Here is a 14,175-nt window from a genome sequence, read left to right as displayed (position 1 = left end):
GGCCCACTGGGGGAAGAGGGGCAGGGCCCAATAGGGGAAATAGAGGTAAAACTTTCAAAATTCTTCTTCTAGCATAGGGATTAAGGGATGTAATCCTAATTTAGTCTGGAGCATCCTTGGGCCAAGGGGACTCAATTTGGTATAAATGGTGGGTGTGGTCTCCCACGGGGCAGAAGCCAGGTCCAATAGGAGAAATAGAGGTAAAACCTTTAAAATCCTTCTTCGACCATAGTGATTAAGGAATTTTATACTTATTTAGTCTGGAGGACTCAATTTTATATAAACGGTCGGTATGACCCCCTAGGGGCATAGGGGTGGGGCTCTGTTTGAAATTTGTTATATCTCAAGTACTGGATGGATCTGTCTGAAATTTCATATGTACTTACAGCACCGACCATGGAGTACTATATCTTTACTTCATACCAATTATTTCGAACATATTCAGGTGAGCGATACTGGCCCACTGGGCCTCTTGTTATATAAAGGTTGCTGCTTGTGTATGTACGCGAGTGAGTAATATGCTGTGTTTAATATTTATGAAAGGTTGTTTGTTAATCGATAGAATCGAAGACAATTGAAAGATGAAGGAAGAATAAAGAGACTATTAAAAACAAAGGCAGAACACATCCGCACAGCTCTGGAAGCTGCCCTTAAAAGAAGGACATAGTATAAAAAGGCGATGGCGGAACAGTCCCCTTAAACAGCAAAATAATTGGAGGTACGAATATTTTCTTTTAAATCACGTTTATATTTATGTATATAACGGGTAACATTATTTGCAGTTCGATCCACAAAGTGTTATATTTGGATGTAAAATGCAATTGAATTGAATATATGCGAGTCATCAAACTGTCTCCATGTGTTACTATGTTTACTATGTTTTATTTTGTTTTAATCAACAGAATCGTAGACAACTTGAGACGCTACGAGACGAGATGCAGCAGCTTAATGAGGCAGCGGCTGGTAAGGGTAACGCGAATGTATCATGAATAGCGGAAAAAAGTAACTTTAAAACGACGTGATTGTAAGAAAGATATCATTTTCCGTTTGAAAACAAAATATAGGTTTTACTATTTATTGTTTTCTTAAAACAGTTTATTTCACTTATTCAGATGAGAGAAAAGGAAGAAAGGAAAGGGGAAGGACAACTGGAGGGAAATTCAAATCTTTACCTTCGGACTATATTGTGCATATAACGTTCATTTGTTATATAATATTAACTCTATTTTATTTGTTGTCATCGCCACATAGAAAGGGTGTATAAAGCAAAAGGGGGAAAGTATGTTATAGAGCGAAAGGACAGGAGGAGAATAGTTCGGATACTGCCGCTGAATGTGGAAGTTGTAGAGATAAATTGGAACATAAAGCGGGGTTTTAGATTTGAAAAACAAATATAAAAAACATTATTAAACATGGGTCACCGTAGAGGGAATGAACTTTCCGATCAAGCAACTTTTGATGGAAACATTAGAAGATCAGCTCATGCATATATTTAGACAGCAGTCCAAAACAATTAAACTGAATTTCTTGTTCGGCTTTGCATTGCAAGATATATTAGAGGAGATGAGATACTTCTATCCTCTCAATAACGAAACTAACGTGTCCACTTCCTTTTTACAAGTTGGATGATTTAGATCAGTACTCGAGAAGGAACTGCCTGAAACTCAGTGGGATACCCGAATCCAAAAGGGAAAACACCCTTAGCCTGTATGATGCAAAAGGGGAGGGGAAAACCTATGGAATGTGTGGTGGGATTAATGTGCAACACAATAGGAAAGAATGTGTGGAGGGATTATATCCCATAATTATAGGTGGAGGTACAATGTTCAAGGCGATAATGCAAGACAGAACATGTCTGTGTGGAGGGATTATGTCACACTTCTATACACAGCGAGTTGAAATAGCAGTGATGCAACCTTATGTGTATATAATGTAAACATTTAGAGTCTCCACAAATGGCACAAGATATTATCAACCATATAATTAAAGGATAAGATAAAATAAGATATTACTCTGACAAGCATATCACAGCGTAAGGTAGACTATCGTCTTGGAATTACACAAGAAGTCATCGTGAAAAAAGTCAAAGGTGAGCTGAAAATCTGTTTAAAAGACTTGAAGAGTATACAAATAACAGGAGACTATTCTAAAAAGATACTGTTTCAATCGGAAAGTTTACAGTGTGTTTGTGATTTGATACACTAACATGTCGGATATTACAACAGATTGTATCCGTCATACTTCGTATCACATTCGACCAGCATACCAGTCCATGATTCAATGTGAGGATCTATTACAAACGTTTAAGGACTGGCCCCAACAAATACCACAGACTCCAAACGAACTCGGTCACAACTGTGTTTTTTTTATTCAGGACATAGAGATAAAATCACCTGTTTCATGTGTGGAGTACAGTTAAGATCCTGGATAGCCTATGATACCGTCGAAATCGAACATAAAAAGTGGTCGACAGATTGTGTGTATTTACAAATGGTTATACCACAACACGTCTAAGGTTACACAGTATCGTGCTAATTTATTATGGATATATTTGAGGAGACTTCATTCTTATATGAGAAACGACATTGAAGGAAAAGCTTATAAGAAGATTGTGAAAAACTATGTCTAGCTTATGCATCAAGCGTGAAATACCTCATATCGAAATTGTTTGTATGTGCAGGATGTGTGGAGGGTCAAGCTAACCAGCAAGGACATGAATGTGTCATGCTTGATAGTGAAGACAGAATAGATAGATATTTTGAAGAAGCCCTGTCAACCGTCCACCAATTAGAAGTGGAGAAACTGTGGCGCCAATTTACTATTCAATCCTGTATTCCTTCACACGTGTTACAACATTTAATGGAAGCTGAGTGTCTCCGCTCTGAAGAATATGTCAAACAACATTTCAGTGGGAACATTCTAGAGTGTAAAGAAAATAGATATGGTCAGACTGACTCTTTTGCTTGATGTGTACAGTTAAATCAAATAAAATGGAGGATATACATACAACTTTCGAGAAAATGGACTTTTGATTTAATTTTGTGTATGCTTTTCACCTATATCAACAATCATTTAAAAATGATGTTATAAGACATTTTATAGAGGAAGTGAGCAGGTGGAAAATTCCTAACGAAATAAGAAACAAATATATTACAAATGTGTCTGGTTAGAATGGAGAAATAATGACCTGAAAAGACACAGAGAAGAAAAAAGATTGACGAAATGATTCAATCTATGCCTCGTGTAGAGAGTAGCTTTATAAAACCGTAACGTTTATCCTTTTTTTTCATTTATGTGGAGACTTTTAAGACAACAGCTTAAGTATGTATTCGTTAACCAATGTATTGTAAATGCTAACTGATTGTATAACTTGTCCCAATTAGTCTGGTCATTCTGTAATTTAACCTCAAGAAAATTGCAACAGAATATTTTACGACTGTTTCCTTTTAATTGATTGTATTTGAGTTTGTATTAAAAAGTCTACCAAAATCAACCTTCGGGAAAATAGTTAATTCCCGCATCAAAAAAGATAAATACAAACGAGGAGAATATGGCACCCACGGGCCGCCGTACATGAAGAAGAGCTCGCAAAGGGAGATAATTTGTAGTGATCATGCTAGTGCCTTGGAAAATATTCGGAAACAAAACAACGATAACGGAGCCGTATTATTTCATGGTAAGTTGACAAATGCACATTTATTTAAAAATGTAATTTATAATGATGAAAATAATAGCAGTTGGCTTCCAATATACGTTTAACATGCCCATCAACCATAAATTGTGTAGCGTCGTCTGCTATGTAACTACGGCCGCACCAGCAGAGAACATGTGTGTTAAACACGACCGATAACCATATTCCTGTCTTTAATAAATTCATCCAACATTGTTACAATATTATTAGAAACATAATTATGTGAAAAATTATATCGAAAAGTGGAAAATCAATAAAAACTTTGGACCCTCCTTGATAAAATAGAAAATGTATGGAAGCCCATGAGTGACATGATGTATAATAATTTGCGTAATGCGTACGCAATTTGCAATTCATTAAATTCATTACGTTTTACAGCCAATCTTGACAATATTGATATCGAAACAAGTTACCTATTTCTAAAACACCCGATATTGACATTTCTCGTCTTGAGTGCATTAGTTTTACTGTTTAAAGTCACAAAATTAACTCTTTTAACCGACTTGTAACTTTTTTTTGTCTGTGAAATTGGTGAAAAACGGAACCAGGAAAATTCAGCAAATGCAGATGCTATTACTGAAATATATAGGAATTTAAACAATTTTACTCTCTTTTGGCACGATGCTGTAAGACATTTTTCTTCTTTCAGAATTACGGCTATACCAGTAAATATGGAAGAATGTGTTCTGTGTCATCATTCTCTCCAGGACGGACGGGATATAGCTGTGACCTTACGACAAAAAGGTAGTATAGGTATAAACGAAGCCAGCAAGGTACGTGGCGACTCCATACTTACTGTCCCAGGTCAACAAGTACACCAAGATTGTCGCAAGTCATATGTTAATCCAAAGTCTATGCACCTAAACCAAAAGAAATCTCAGGATAAAGATACGGATTCCTTATTAGCATCAAAAAGCAGTCTTCGTTCGAGTTCCCTTTTTGATTTTCAACAACACTGTCTTTTCTGTGGTCAATCTGCAAGATTGTCTGGAAACAAAAGAGGCCCTGACGTATTTCCAGTTCGAACTTCAGATTTTGATTGCACAATTTTGGATATTTGCACAGACCGCAATGATGATTGGGCTGCTGAGGTGAAGGGAAGGATAGAATATGCAGCTGATCTTTACGCTGCTGATGCATTGTATCATCAAAGTTGTAGTGTTAACTTCCGAACCTTCAGACAGGTACCCCAAGAATTTTCCCCACAAACAAAGAAACAGAGGACACCAGTTGGAAGACCATCAGCAAAAAGAGAAAGTTTTATATATGCAACAGAGTATTTGGTTCAGCATGACAATGAACAAATTACCATCATCGATCTGGTAAAGAAAATGGCAGAACATTGTGGGGAAGAAAATGCATATAGTGTGTCACATATGAAGGTTAAATTATTAGAACATTTTGGACCTCGGATTGTGATATCTGAAATTAATGGTAAATCAAATGTTGTGACTCTCCAATACACTGCTAGGTCTATTCTCCAGGATTATTATGAGAATCAGACAAAGAGTAACACTGAATCGGAGACAAAATTCATCATCATGACAGCAGCCAAACTTCTTAAAAAAGATATACGTGCAATGCAAGCATCTAAGGATTACTATACGGCGACTGAGGATTTGTCTTCTTTGGACAAAAATATCGACTTTGTTCCAGAATCTCTTCAGCTTCTGCTTAGGACATTGTTTTCAAAAGACTCTGAACTACGTGTAGCTTCCATTGGACAAGCACTTATACAAAGTAGTGCCCCAAAGCAGTGCATTTCGCCTCTACAAATCGGACTTGGTGTGCAATTACACCATCACTTTGCATCACGACTGCTGATAGATACATTATCAAAACTGGGATTTTGTTCTTCCTATACAGAAGTTCAGAAATTTGAATCATCAGCTGCGTTTGAGAAAGGCAAAGACCGTCCTATGACTGGCTTTGATCTTGAAGGATGTCTGCAATATGTAGCAGACAACGTTGACCATAATACAAGAACGCTTGATGGCAAAAATACATTTCATGGTATGGGCATTATAGCTGGAGTTACCCCTGGAATAACTGGTTCCATCAAAGTTCCAAGACGGGAAGTATCAGCTGAGGAATTGCGTGTCATGGGCAAAATCAACGTTAAACATTATGTTAAAAAACTATCTGAACATGGGTTTGCTGCATTGAAATATCAAGAACTTCGCAAGATGACTGTTGTAAATAAAGCAGAAATGATGGACATCTTACATAGTGTGGCTTGGCCTTTAAGAACACCTGCTCCAATCTGGTCTGGATTCATGCAAATGGTGAGCAAGGGCAATCATCCAGGACAATCGTCAATTGTGTTCCTTCCTATGATAGATATGGATCCTACAAACATGTCATGCATCTACTCAACCATACACTTTGTCACTTCAGAGGCTATACGTTATGGGACAACTCCAGTCTTGACCTTCGACCAGCCCCTTTTTTGGAAAGCAATGGAGATTGTTTGTAACGAACTTCCTGGAAGTGATATAGCTGATGTAGTTCTACGTCTGGGAGGTTTTCACACAGAGATGAGCTTTCTGGGAAGCATAGGTCGTATCATGAGTGGGACAGGACTACAGGATGCGTTAGAAACTATATTTGCTCCGAATGCCGTCAGTCATATGCTCAGCGGGAAAGCAGTAGCCAGGGCTGTGAGGGGATTTATGCTGGTGGATTTGGCTTTACAGTCTCTACTTGTAGAACAGATGTTTCAGGCACAGTGTGAATTCAACGAAGAGTGTACAGAATATCCAGAACTCCTCCAAAGTGTTCTTGCCCTTTATGATAACTTGATGAGTGAGCACTACAACAGCAGTGAATCAATTGAATCAAATGAATCTCTGACTGAAATTTCTACCATGATGTCAGATTTGAAAGAGCAGCTTCAGAGGTCAAGGACATCTTCTCTGTGGATCACTTTCTGTGAAATGATGGCGATTCTTCGACGATTTCTAAAGGCTGAACGGACCGGAAATTGGGACTTACATTTACAGACAACTCGGGAAATGTTACCTTACTTCGCAGCATCTGGACACAACCTGTATACAAAATCTGCGTATATTTACCTCTCCAACATGCAAAATCTTGAATCGGAACACCCAGACGTTTATCAACACTTTCAGGATGGTCATCACGTTCTACGGCGTAGCGACCGTTATTGGGCTGGTCTCTCTACTGATCTTGCGATTGAACAAGTACTGATGAAAAACATAAAATCTTGTGGGGGTTTGACTAGAGGACGGGGAATGGATGAAGCCCAGAGAGCCCAGTGGGTGTTATCTATGCCGGCGTGTGCAGAGTACAATTCAGCAATGCAAAACATAACTGGAGTGATCACTCGGTCAGATGATCAGCACAAGGAAACGTCAAAAGGCCGGATGGCGAGAGATTTCAAGGACACCCAGACTATCATTGACTTCCTCAAAGAACGAAATCCATTTGCAGAAGATCTTTCTTTACGGAATATCGTCACTGGAGAGGTTGCAGATGATACAGCAAATGCAGACAAAGCGTTAGAAATTGGGCAGAAGATCCTGAAGAAGATGGTGGACCAACCTGTTACTGAATTTTCCTTCAAAAGATCAGAACAAGTAATCACAGTTGGAACAAAACCCAATTCGAAATCTGGATTTGATCATGATCATATTGATGTGGATCCCCAATTGATGTTCCAGCGTCTTATAACAGCTGCAAATGGTCTGTTTGAGAACACGTCGGATGTTTTCAAGCATGAATTATCCAGTTTCCCATCATCGTTATTTGACAACAACGGATTGCCACGAGAGAGTTGCAAGTCACCACTCGCAGATGCAATATGGTCTCTCGGCACTTGTGAAGCTGACAACACCCTTGATGAAAACGTGCAGCATGTGATAGATGGAGGCTCCCTTTTACAAAGAATACCCTGGCGATCTGAGTCAACTTTCAAAGACATATGTCAAGTATACGTAACACATATCAACGCCAGGTATACTGACCCTGTCATAGTTTTTGACAGCTATCCAGACCACCCAGTCACAAAGGACATTACACACATGCGTCGGTCTAAAGGAATCGTGTCACCCAACGTCAATTTTGCGGAAAATATGCCATTCAAATCCAAGAAGGAAGCTTTCTTGGGGAATCCTGTCAACAAACAAAAGTTCATAGATATGTTGTCATCAAAGTTGTCTGAAAGTGGTGTAAGATGTCTGAAGGCTGTCGATGATGCCGATCTCTTGATTGCACAGTCAGCGGTGAACTTCTCAAAAGAACAGAAAACAGCAGTAATTGGAGAAGATACAGATTTGCTAGTACTGCTCTGCCATCATGCAGACCCGAATCAATACCCTATAATTTTCAAGTCCGATAAGCAAGTAGGAAGAAAACTAAAAATTTGGGATATTAGCAAAACCATCAAATCTCTCGGAGAAGACATTTGCAATCTGCTGCCGTTTATTCATGCAATAACCGGCTGTGACACAACCTCGAGACTGTTTGGTATCGGGAAGAACATTGGATTAAAGAAATGTAAAGAAAATGCATATTTCATGGAACAAGGGAAAACTTTCATTCACAGTTTTTCTTCTAAAGATGAGGTCATTAAGGCGGGTGCAGAATGCATTGTACAAATGTATGGAGGATTACAGCACGAGGGACTTGATATTCTACGCTGGAGGAAATTTACTTCAAAAGTGGTATCAGGACACGTTGGCGTCCAAATTAAAACTCTGCCTCCAACCTCTGATGCGGCAAAATACCACAGCTTGAGAACTTATCTGCAGTGTCAGCAATGGATAAACAATGGACAGAATATTGATCCTACAGAATGGGGGTGGTATATTCAAAACGGAAAACTGTTTCCAGTCAAGTCGTCAATTGCACCAGCACCCGAACAGTTAATGAAAATGATTAAATGCAACTGCAAGCTTAACTGCGATACAAAACGGTGCACCTGTCGTAGAAACGGACTAGAGTGCTCAGCTGCCTGTGGGGAATGTAGGGGAATAAACTGCACTAATTCGAATCCTGTGACCGCAGAAGACTTGGGCGAGGATTAGAATAATGCCCTGTGAAATATTGTGAGTAGTACAAAACAGTACGAGGACAAGTACAATTGCATTAGTCCAATGGACGATTTTGGAAACTTATTAACATCATTTTAAAAATGTCCTCAAAATGCAAATGAGTGGCTGCCATGTTGGTTTCCCTGTCTATGGTCAACAAGCGAAGAAATATAATTAATTCCGTCCTTTATAATATTACACATTTCACAATAATACTTACATTAAGATTTTATTTGATAAACATTCTATTCATACTGTTTTTTGAAAAACAAAGAACATGAATTACCTTAGAACTTTGACTGCAAACCTTGAACTGAGCTATGTTGGCGTCAGTTTGAACAACACCAGGATGACGTCATAATTGAATATCGTTATTGGCGCCAAAGTATTGAAGGACACTTGACTTATCAAAATCATCCATTGTCTTTGGAATTATACACACACACAATTAGGTGATTTTTTCCACAATTAGTACATTAAGTTCTTAAAATGAGATATGAAGTGTGATTATCTTACATTTGAACATAATATGTATGACTTATTATTCCAATAATTGAAAATCTATGGCAACATTTAACTTCTCGGCCACTCTTCATATATGTCCTCTATTTGACCTTGAACTATTATAATGAATTAAATTGTCCCTGTGATATTTTTTATAAAGTAAATAAAAGTTGTATATCCAGATTGTTCTTTAATTTATTTGTATTAGAAAGAAAACTATAATAAATTTGAATCTCTTCCTTCCTATAAATATCCCAAAATACGAAAATACGAATTATATAGACATATATCTTGTGACCTTGAGAAAGGTCATTCCCATGAGTTGATTTTGGTAGACTTTTTTTCCCTGAAAGCTGACATGCTACCAAATAACATAAAGTATGAATTAATTCTGTTGCAATTTTCTTGAGGTTGGCCCTTTATTTCGACCAAAATGACCAGACTAAAGGGCCAAGTGAGCTTACGGCATGGTGCGGCGTCTGGCGTCCGTCCGGCGTCAACTTTTTAAACAACTTCTTCTCGGTAACCAAAAGGCCTAAGGTGATGATATTTGGCCAGAAGCATGCTTGGATGAAGGGCTACCAAGTTTGTTCAAATAAATGACCTTGACTTATATTCAAGGGCATATGGGTCAAATATGTTTAAAACCTTTAAACAACTTCTTCCGAATAACCAAGAGGCTTGGGATAATGATATTTGGCCAGAAGCATGCTGGGAAGAAGGTATACCAAGTTTGTTCAAATGAATGACCTTGACTTATATTCAAGGTCACGGGGGATAAATATGTAAAAAAAACAACTTAAAACAACTTCTGAATAACTAAGAGGCCTATAGAGTTAAGGTATTTCCTCATTAGCATTCTGGGATAAAGGGCTACCTATTTTGTTCAAAAGAATGACCTTGACTTATATTCAAGGTCACAGGGGTCAAATATGTTAAAAACCTTTAAACAATTTCTTTTGAATAACTAAGAGGCATAGGGTTAAGATATTTGGCCAGTAGCATGCTGTGATTAAGGGCTACCAAGTTTGTTCAAATGAATGACCTTCGTCCATTTTCAAGGTCACAGGGGTCAATTGTCTTAACAAATCTTTAAACAACTTCTTCTAAATAACTATGAAGCCTAGGATAATGATATTTGGCCAGTAACATGCCAGGATGAAGGGCTACCAATTTTGTCAAAATGAATGACCTTCGCCCATATTCAAGGTCACAGTGGTCAATATATGTTTAAATCTTTAAATGACTTGTTCTGTATAACCAATAGGTCCAGGGTTATGATACTTTAAACTCTGTTCAATCTGATGTCCTTGTTCGACATTCAAGGTCGCAGGCGTCATATGTTTAAATCTTTTAATAAGCTCTTATGAATCAAACACTGATATTCTTCCTATAGCTGCATTTTAGTCCACTTTTAAGATTACAAGTGTGAGATTAATACCAGGTGAGCGATTCAGGCCCATTGGGCCTCTTGTATATTGTAAACATGAACATTTTATCAGTTTGTATATTTAAATCATTAAAGTGTGTGTAAACGAGCATGCTTTCTATTATTACTTTATATATAGTCTTTATAGAATATATCGACGTCTTTCAAATAGCTAAGTAATGCCTTCGAGTCCACGGAACTGAAAAGAGTTTTCATATCGGGGACTCGAAAGTATTTATCACGAATGTGTTTAAAATCAGGACATTCTATTAAAATGTTTCACTGTAAATTGAGTGTCACATGCATGGCATGAAGGTGGATCTTCTCGTTTTAAAAGGTACGAATGAGTATGATATGTGTGCCCAGTACGAAGACGAGCGAGAACAACTTCCTCTCTACGATCTTTCTGACTTGGAATAGATTTTGGTTGTACTTTAAAAAGTTTCCAGGGACCAGCGTTGCTGCCATTCATTTTGAATGGGTGTACGAATAATTGGTTTCAAACCTGTATATGGTAGTTTGATATTTGTTTGTTGGAGATTCAATGCATTCTTTGCTTCCTTGTCAACAAATTCGTTGCCTTTAATTATTTATTAATTTATTAATGACTATTTGGTGAACATTTTCTTTGCTATTGAGTTTTTTTCCCATTCAACCCTAGTTCAACTGTGGATATACAACAATACTGCCCAATACCATGAATATATTATTGCAATGTCTTCGGCGTCAACATGTAAGTGCCGAACAAGATTAGTTTGGGTTGTACAGGGTGTAACGTCCTATTAACAGCTAAGGTCATTTAAGGAAGCATCTCCATGTGTGTTTTGTTGCATGGGTGTGTGCCGGAGACACAGAATGTTGGTGTTATTGCCTTCTTGCCAATGAGAGGATCTGATGCCGACTTTATAGTGCTATCTCACTGAAATACCATGAACATTACGCTAAAGCAGGACAACGACATGCCACACACAGCTCGTGTCGCTATGGACTTTCTTGTCCAGCAGAACGTTGACGTGTTGCCCTGGCTTGCTGTATCCCCCGATCTGTCACCATAGAACACGTCTGGGATGAAATGAAGCGCAGATTACGGGCATTACCTAATCAACAGGTGACGTTGGCCAATTTGCCTGCAGCGTTGGTACAGATCTTGATTGCCATTCCACAAGCATTCTTGAACCGTCTGATAGGCTTCATGCGTCGACGGTGCCAGGCTTGCATTCAGGCAAACGGTGGACAGACGAGGTATTAACTTTGTGAACTCAGTATTGTCCCCTGCTGTGTTAACGTCACTCTTGAACGGAACTTATTGATTTCATAATGTGGAAAATGGAATGCAACTGTTAATAAATAACAAATAAATTGTCCCTGAAAACCTTATTGTTCTACGTCATACACATTTATTTTTTGTAACGCATTTTAGGCATGCACAGGGTTATTTCCCGCTAGTACAAATGTATATACATTCAATTTTACATCGACAGACAGGGTTAACTATATATAGAGCAGTTTTAGTGATTACGGTTCGGATTCCATGAGTGAAATTCAGAAGATTGAGGATGGAGAAAGGATAAAACAACAATTACTAAAAAAGAAGGCGGAAGACATCCGTGCAGCACGTTCGACTCCATAAAAAGGAGAGAAGTGTTCATCAAAAAACGGATGGCGGAACAATTTGCTAAAAAAGATCAAATGAATTTGAGGTACGATTATTTTCTTTTAAATCACGTTTATACTTTATAAGCTCACCTGGTACCGTAGCGTGCGTCCGTCCTTCTGTCAACTTCTCCTTTAAAACCCTACTAGTCCTGAACGGCCAAGTAGATTTTAACTAAATTTGGTCTGGAGTATCCTTAGGCCAAGGGGACTCAATTTTGAATAAATGTTGGGTGTGACCCACTGGGGGAAGAGGGGCAGGGCCCAATAGGGGAAATAGAGGTAAAACTTTCAAAATTCTTCTTCTAGCATAGGGATTAAGGGATGTAATCCTAATTTAGTCTGGAGCATCCTTGGGCCAAGGGGACTCAATTTGGTATAAAAGGTGGGTGTGGTCTCCCACGGGGCAGAAGCCAGGGTCCAATAGGAGAAATAGAGGTAAAACCTTTAAAATCCTTCTTCGACCATAGTGATTAAGGGATTTTATACTTATTTAGTGTGGAGGACTCAATTTTATATAAACGGTCGGTATGACCCCCTAGGGGCATAGGGGTGAGTCTCTGTTTGAAATTTGTTATATCTCAAGTACTGGATGGATCTGTCTGAAATTTCATATGTACTTACAGCACCGACCATGGAGTACTATATCTTTACTTCATACCAATTATTTCGAACATATTCAGGTGAGCGATACTGGCCCACTGGGCCTCTTGTTATATAAAGGTTGCTGCTTGTGTATGTGCGCGAGTGAGTAATATGCTGTGTTTAATATTTAAGAAAGGTTGTTTGTTAATCGATAGAATCTAAGACAATTGAAAGATGAAGGAAGAATAAAGAGACTTAAAAACAAAGGCAGAACACATCCGCACAGCTCTGGAAGCTGCCCTTAAAAGAAGGACATAGTATAAAAAGGCGATGGCGGAACAATCCGCTTAAACAGCAAAATAATTGGAGGTACGAATATTTTCTTTTAAATCACGTTTATATTTATGTATATAACGGGTAACATTATTTGCAGTTCGATCCACAAAGTCTTATATTTGGATGTAAAATGCAATTGAATTGAATATATGCGAGTCATCAAACTGTCTCCATGTGTTACTATGTTTAATATGGTTTATTTTGTTTGTTTGTTTGATTTTGTTTAACGTCCTATTAACAGCTAAGGTCATTTAAGGACGGCCTCCCCTGTGTGCAAGATGCATGCGTGTAGTGTATGTGTGTGTATTTTGGGAGGCTGCGATATGTTCGTGTTTGACTCCTTGTGATAGCGCGGAACTGATGCCGACTTTATAGTGCTACCTCACTGAAACATACTGCCGAAGGCACCCAGCAGGACGCCCCACCCGGTCACATTATACTGACAACGTGCGAACCAGTCGTCATACTCCTAATTTGCTGAGCGTTAAGCAGGAGAATAAGCTACCATTTTTTAAGACTTTGGTATGTCTCGGCCAGGGGACAGAACCCAAAGCCTTCCTCACAGGGAATCGTAGACAACTTGAGACGCTACAAGACGAGATGCAGCAGCTTAATGAGGCAGCGGCTGGTAAGGGTAACGCGAATGTATCATGAATAGCGGAAAAAAGTAACTTTAAAACGACGTGATTGTAAGAAAGATATCATTTTCCGTTTGAAAACAAAATATAGGTTTTACTATTTATTGTTTTCTTAAAACAGTTTATTTCACTTATTCAGATGAGAGAAAAGGAAGAAAGGAAAGGGGAAGAAGGACAACTGGAGGGAAAAGAAGGGAAAGGGGTAAGCATATTTATAAACACATTACTATTACAACAGGAAATTCAAATCTTTACCTTCTGACTATATTGTGCATCTTACGTTCA

At 38.3% G+C, this 14,175-nt stretch overlaps 1 protein-coding gene across 1 annotated transcript; it reads left to right on the top strand.

Moving 5' to 3' along the window:
- The first annotated feature begins 421 nt into the window (after positions 1–421).
- LOC110443135 lies at positions 422–9,735 on the top strand. Its single transcript, XM_021487146.1, has 2 exons — positions 422–3,676; positions 4,341–9,735. Exon 2 carries the CDS (start codon positions 4,363–4,365, stop codon positions 8,737–8,739), a length of 4,377 nt encoding a protein of 1,458 aa, XP_021342821.1. The 5' UTR covers positions 422–3,676; positions 4,341–4,362; the 3' UTR covers positions 8,740–9,735.
- Positions 9,736–14,175: the final 4,440 nt, after the last annotated feature.

Source organism: Mizuhopecten yessoensis, unplaced genomic scaffold (genome assembly GCF_002113885.1).
Source record: "Mizuhopecten yessoensis strain PY_sf001 unplaced genomic scaffold, ASM211388v2 scaffold716327, whole genome shotgun sequence".
NCBI lineage: Eukaryota > Metazoa > Mollusca > Bivalvia > Pectinida > Pectinidae > Mizuhopecten > Mizuhopecten yessoensis.
The sequence above is the reverse complement of the archived record's forward strand: the minus strand, read 5'-3'. Positions and strand labels throughout refer to the sequence as shown.

Excerpts from the sequence above, each read along its gene's own strand:
- LOC110443135 (XM_021487146.1), top strand. The coding sequence starts at position 4,363 with ATGGAAGAATGTGTTCTGTGTCATCATTCTCTCCAGGACGGACGGGAT.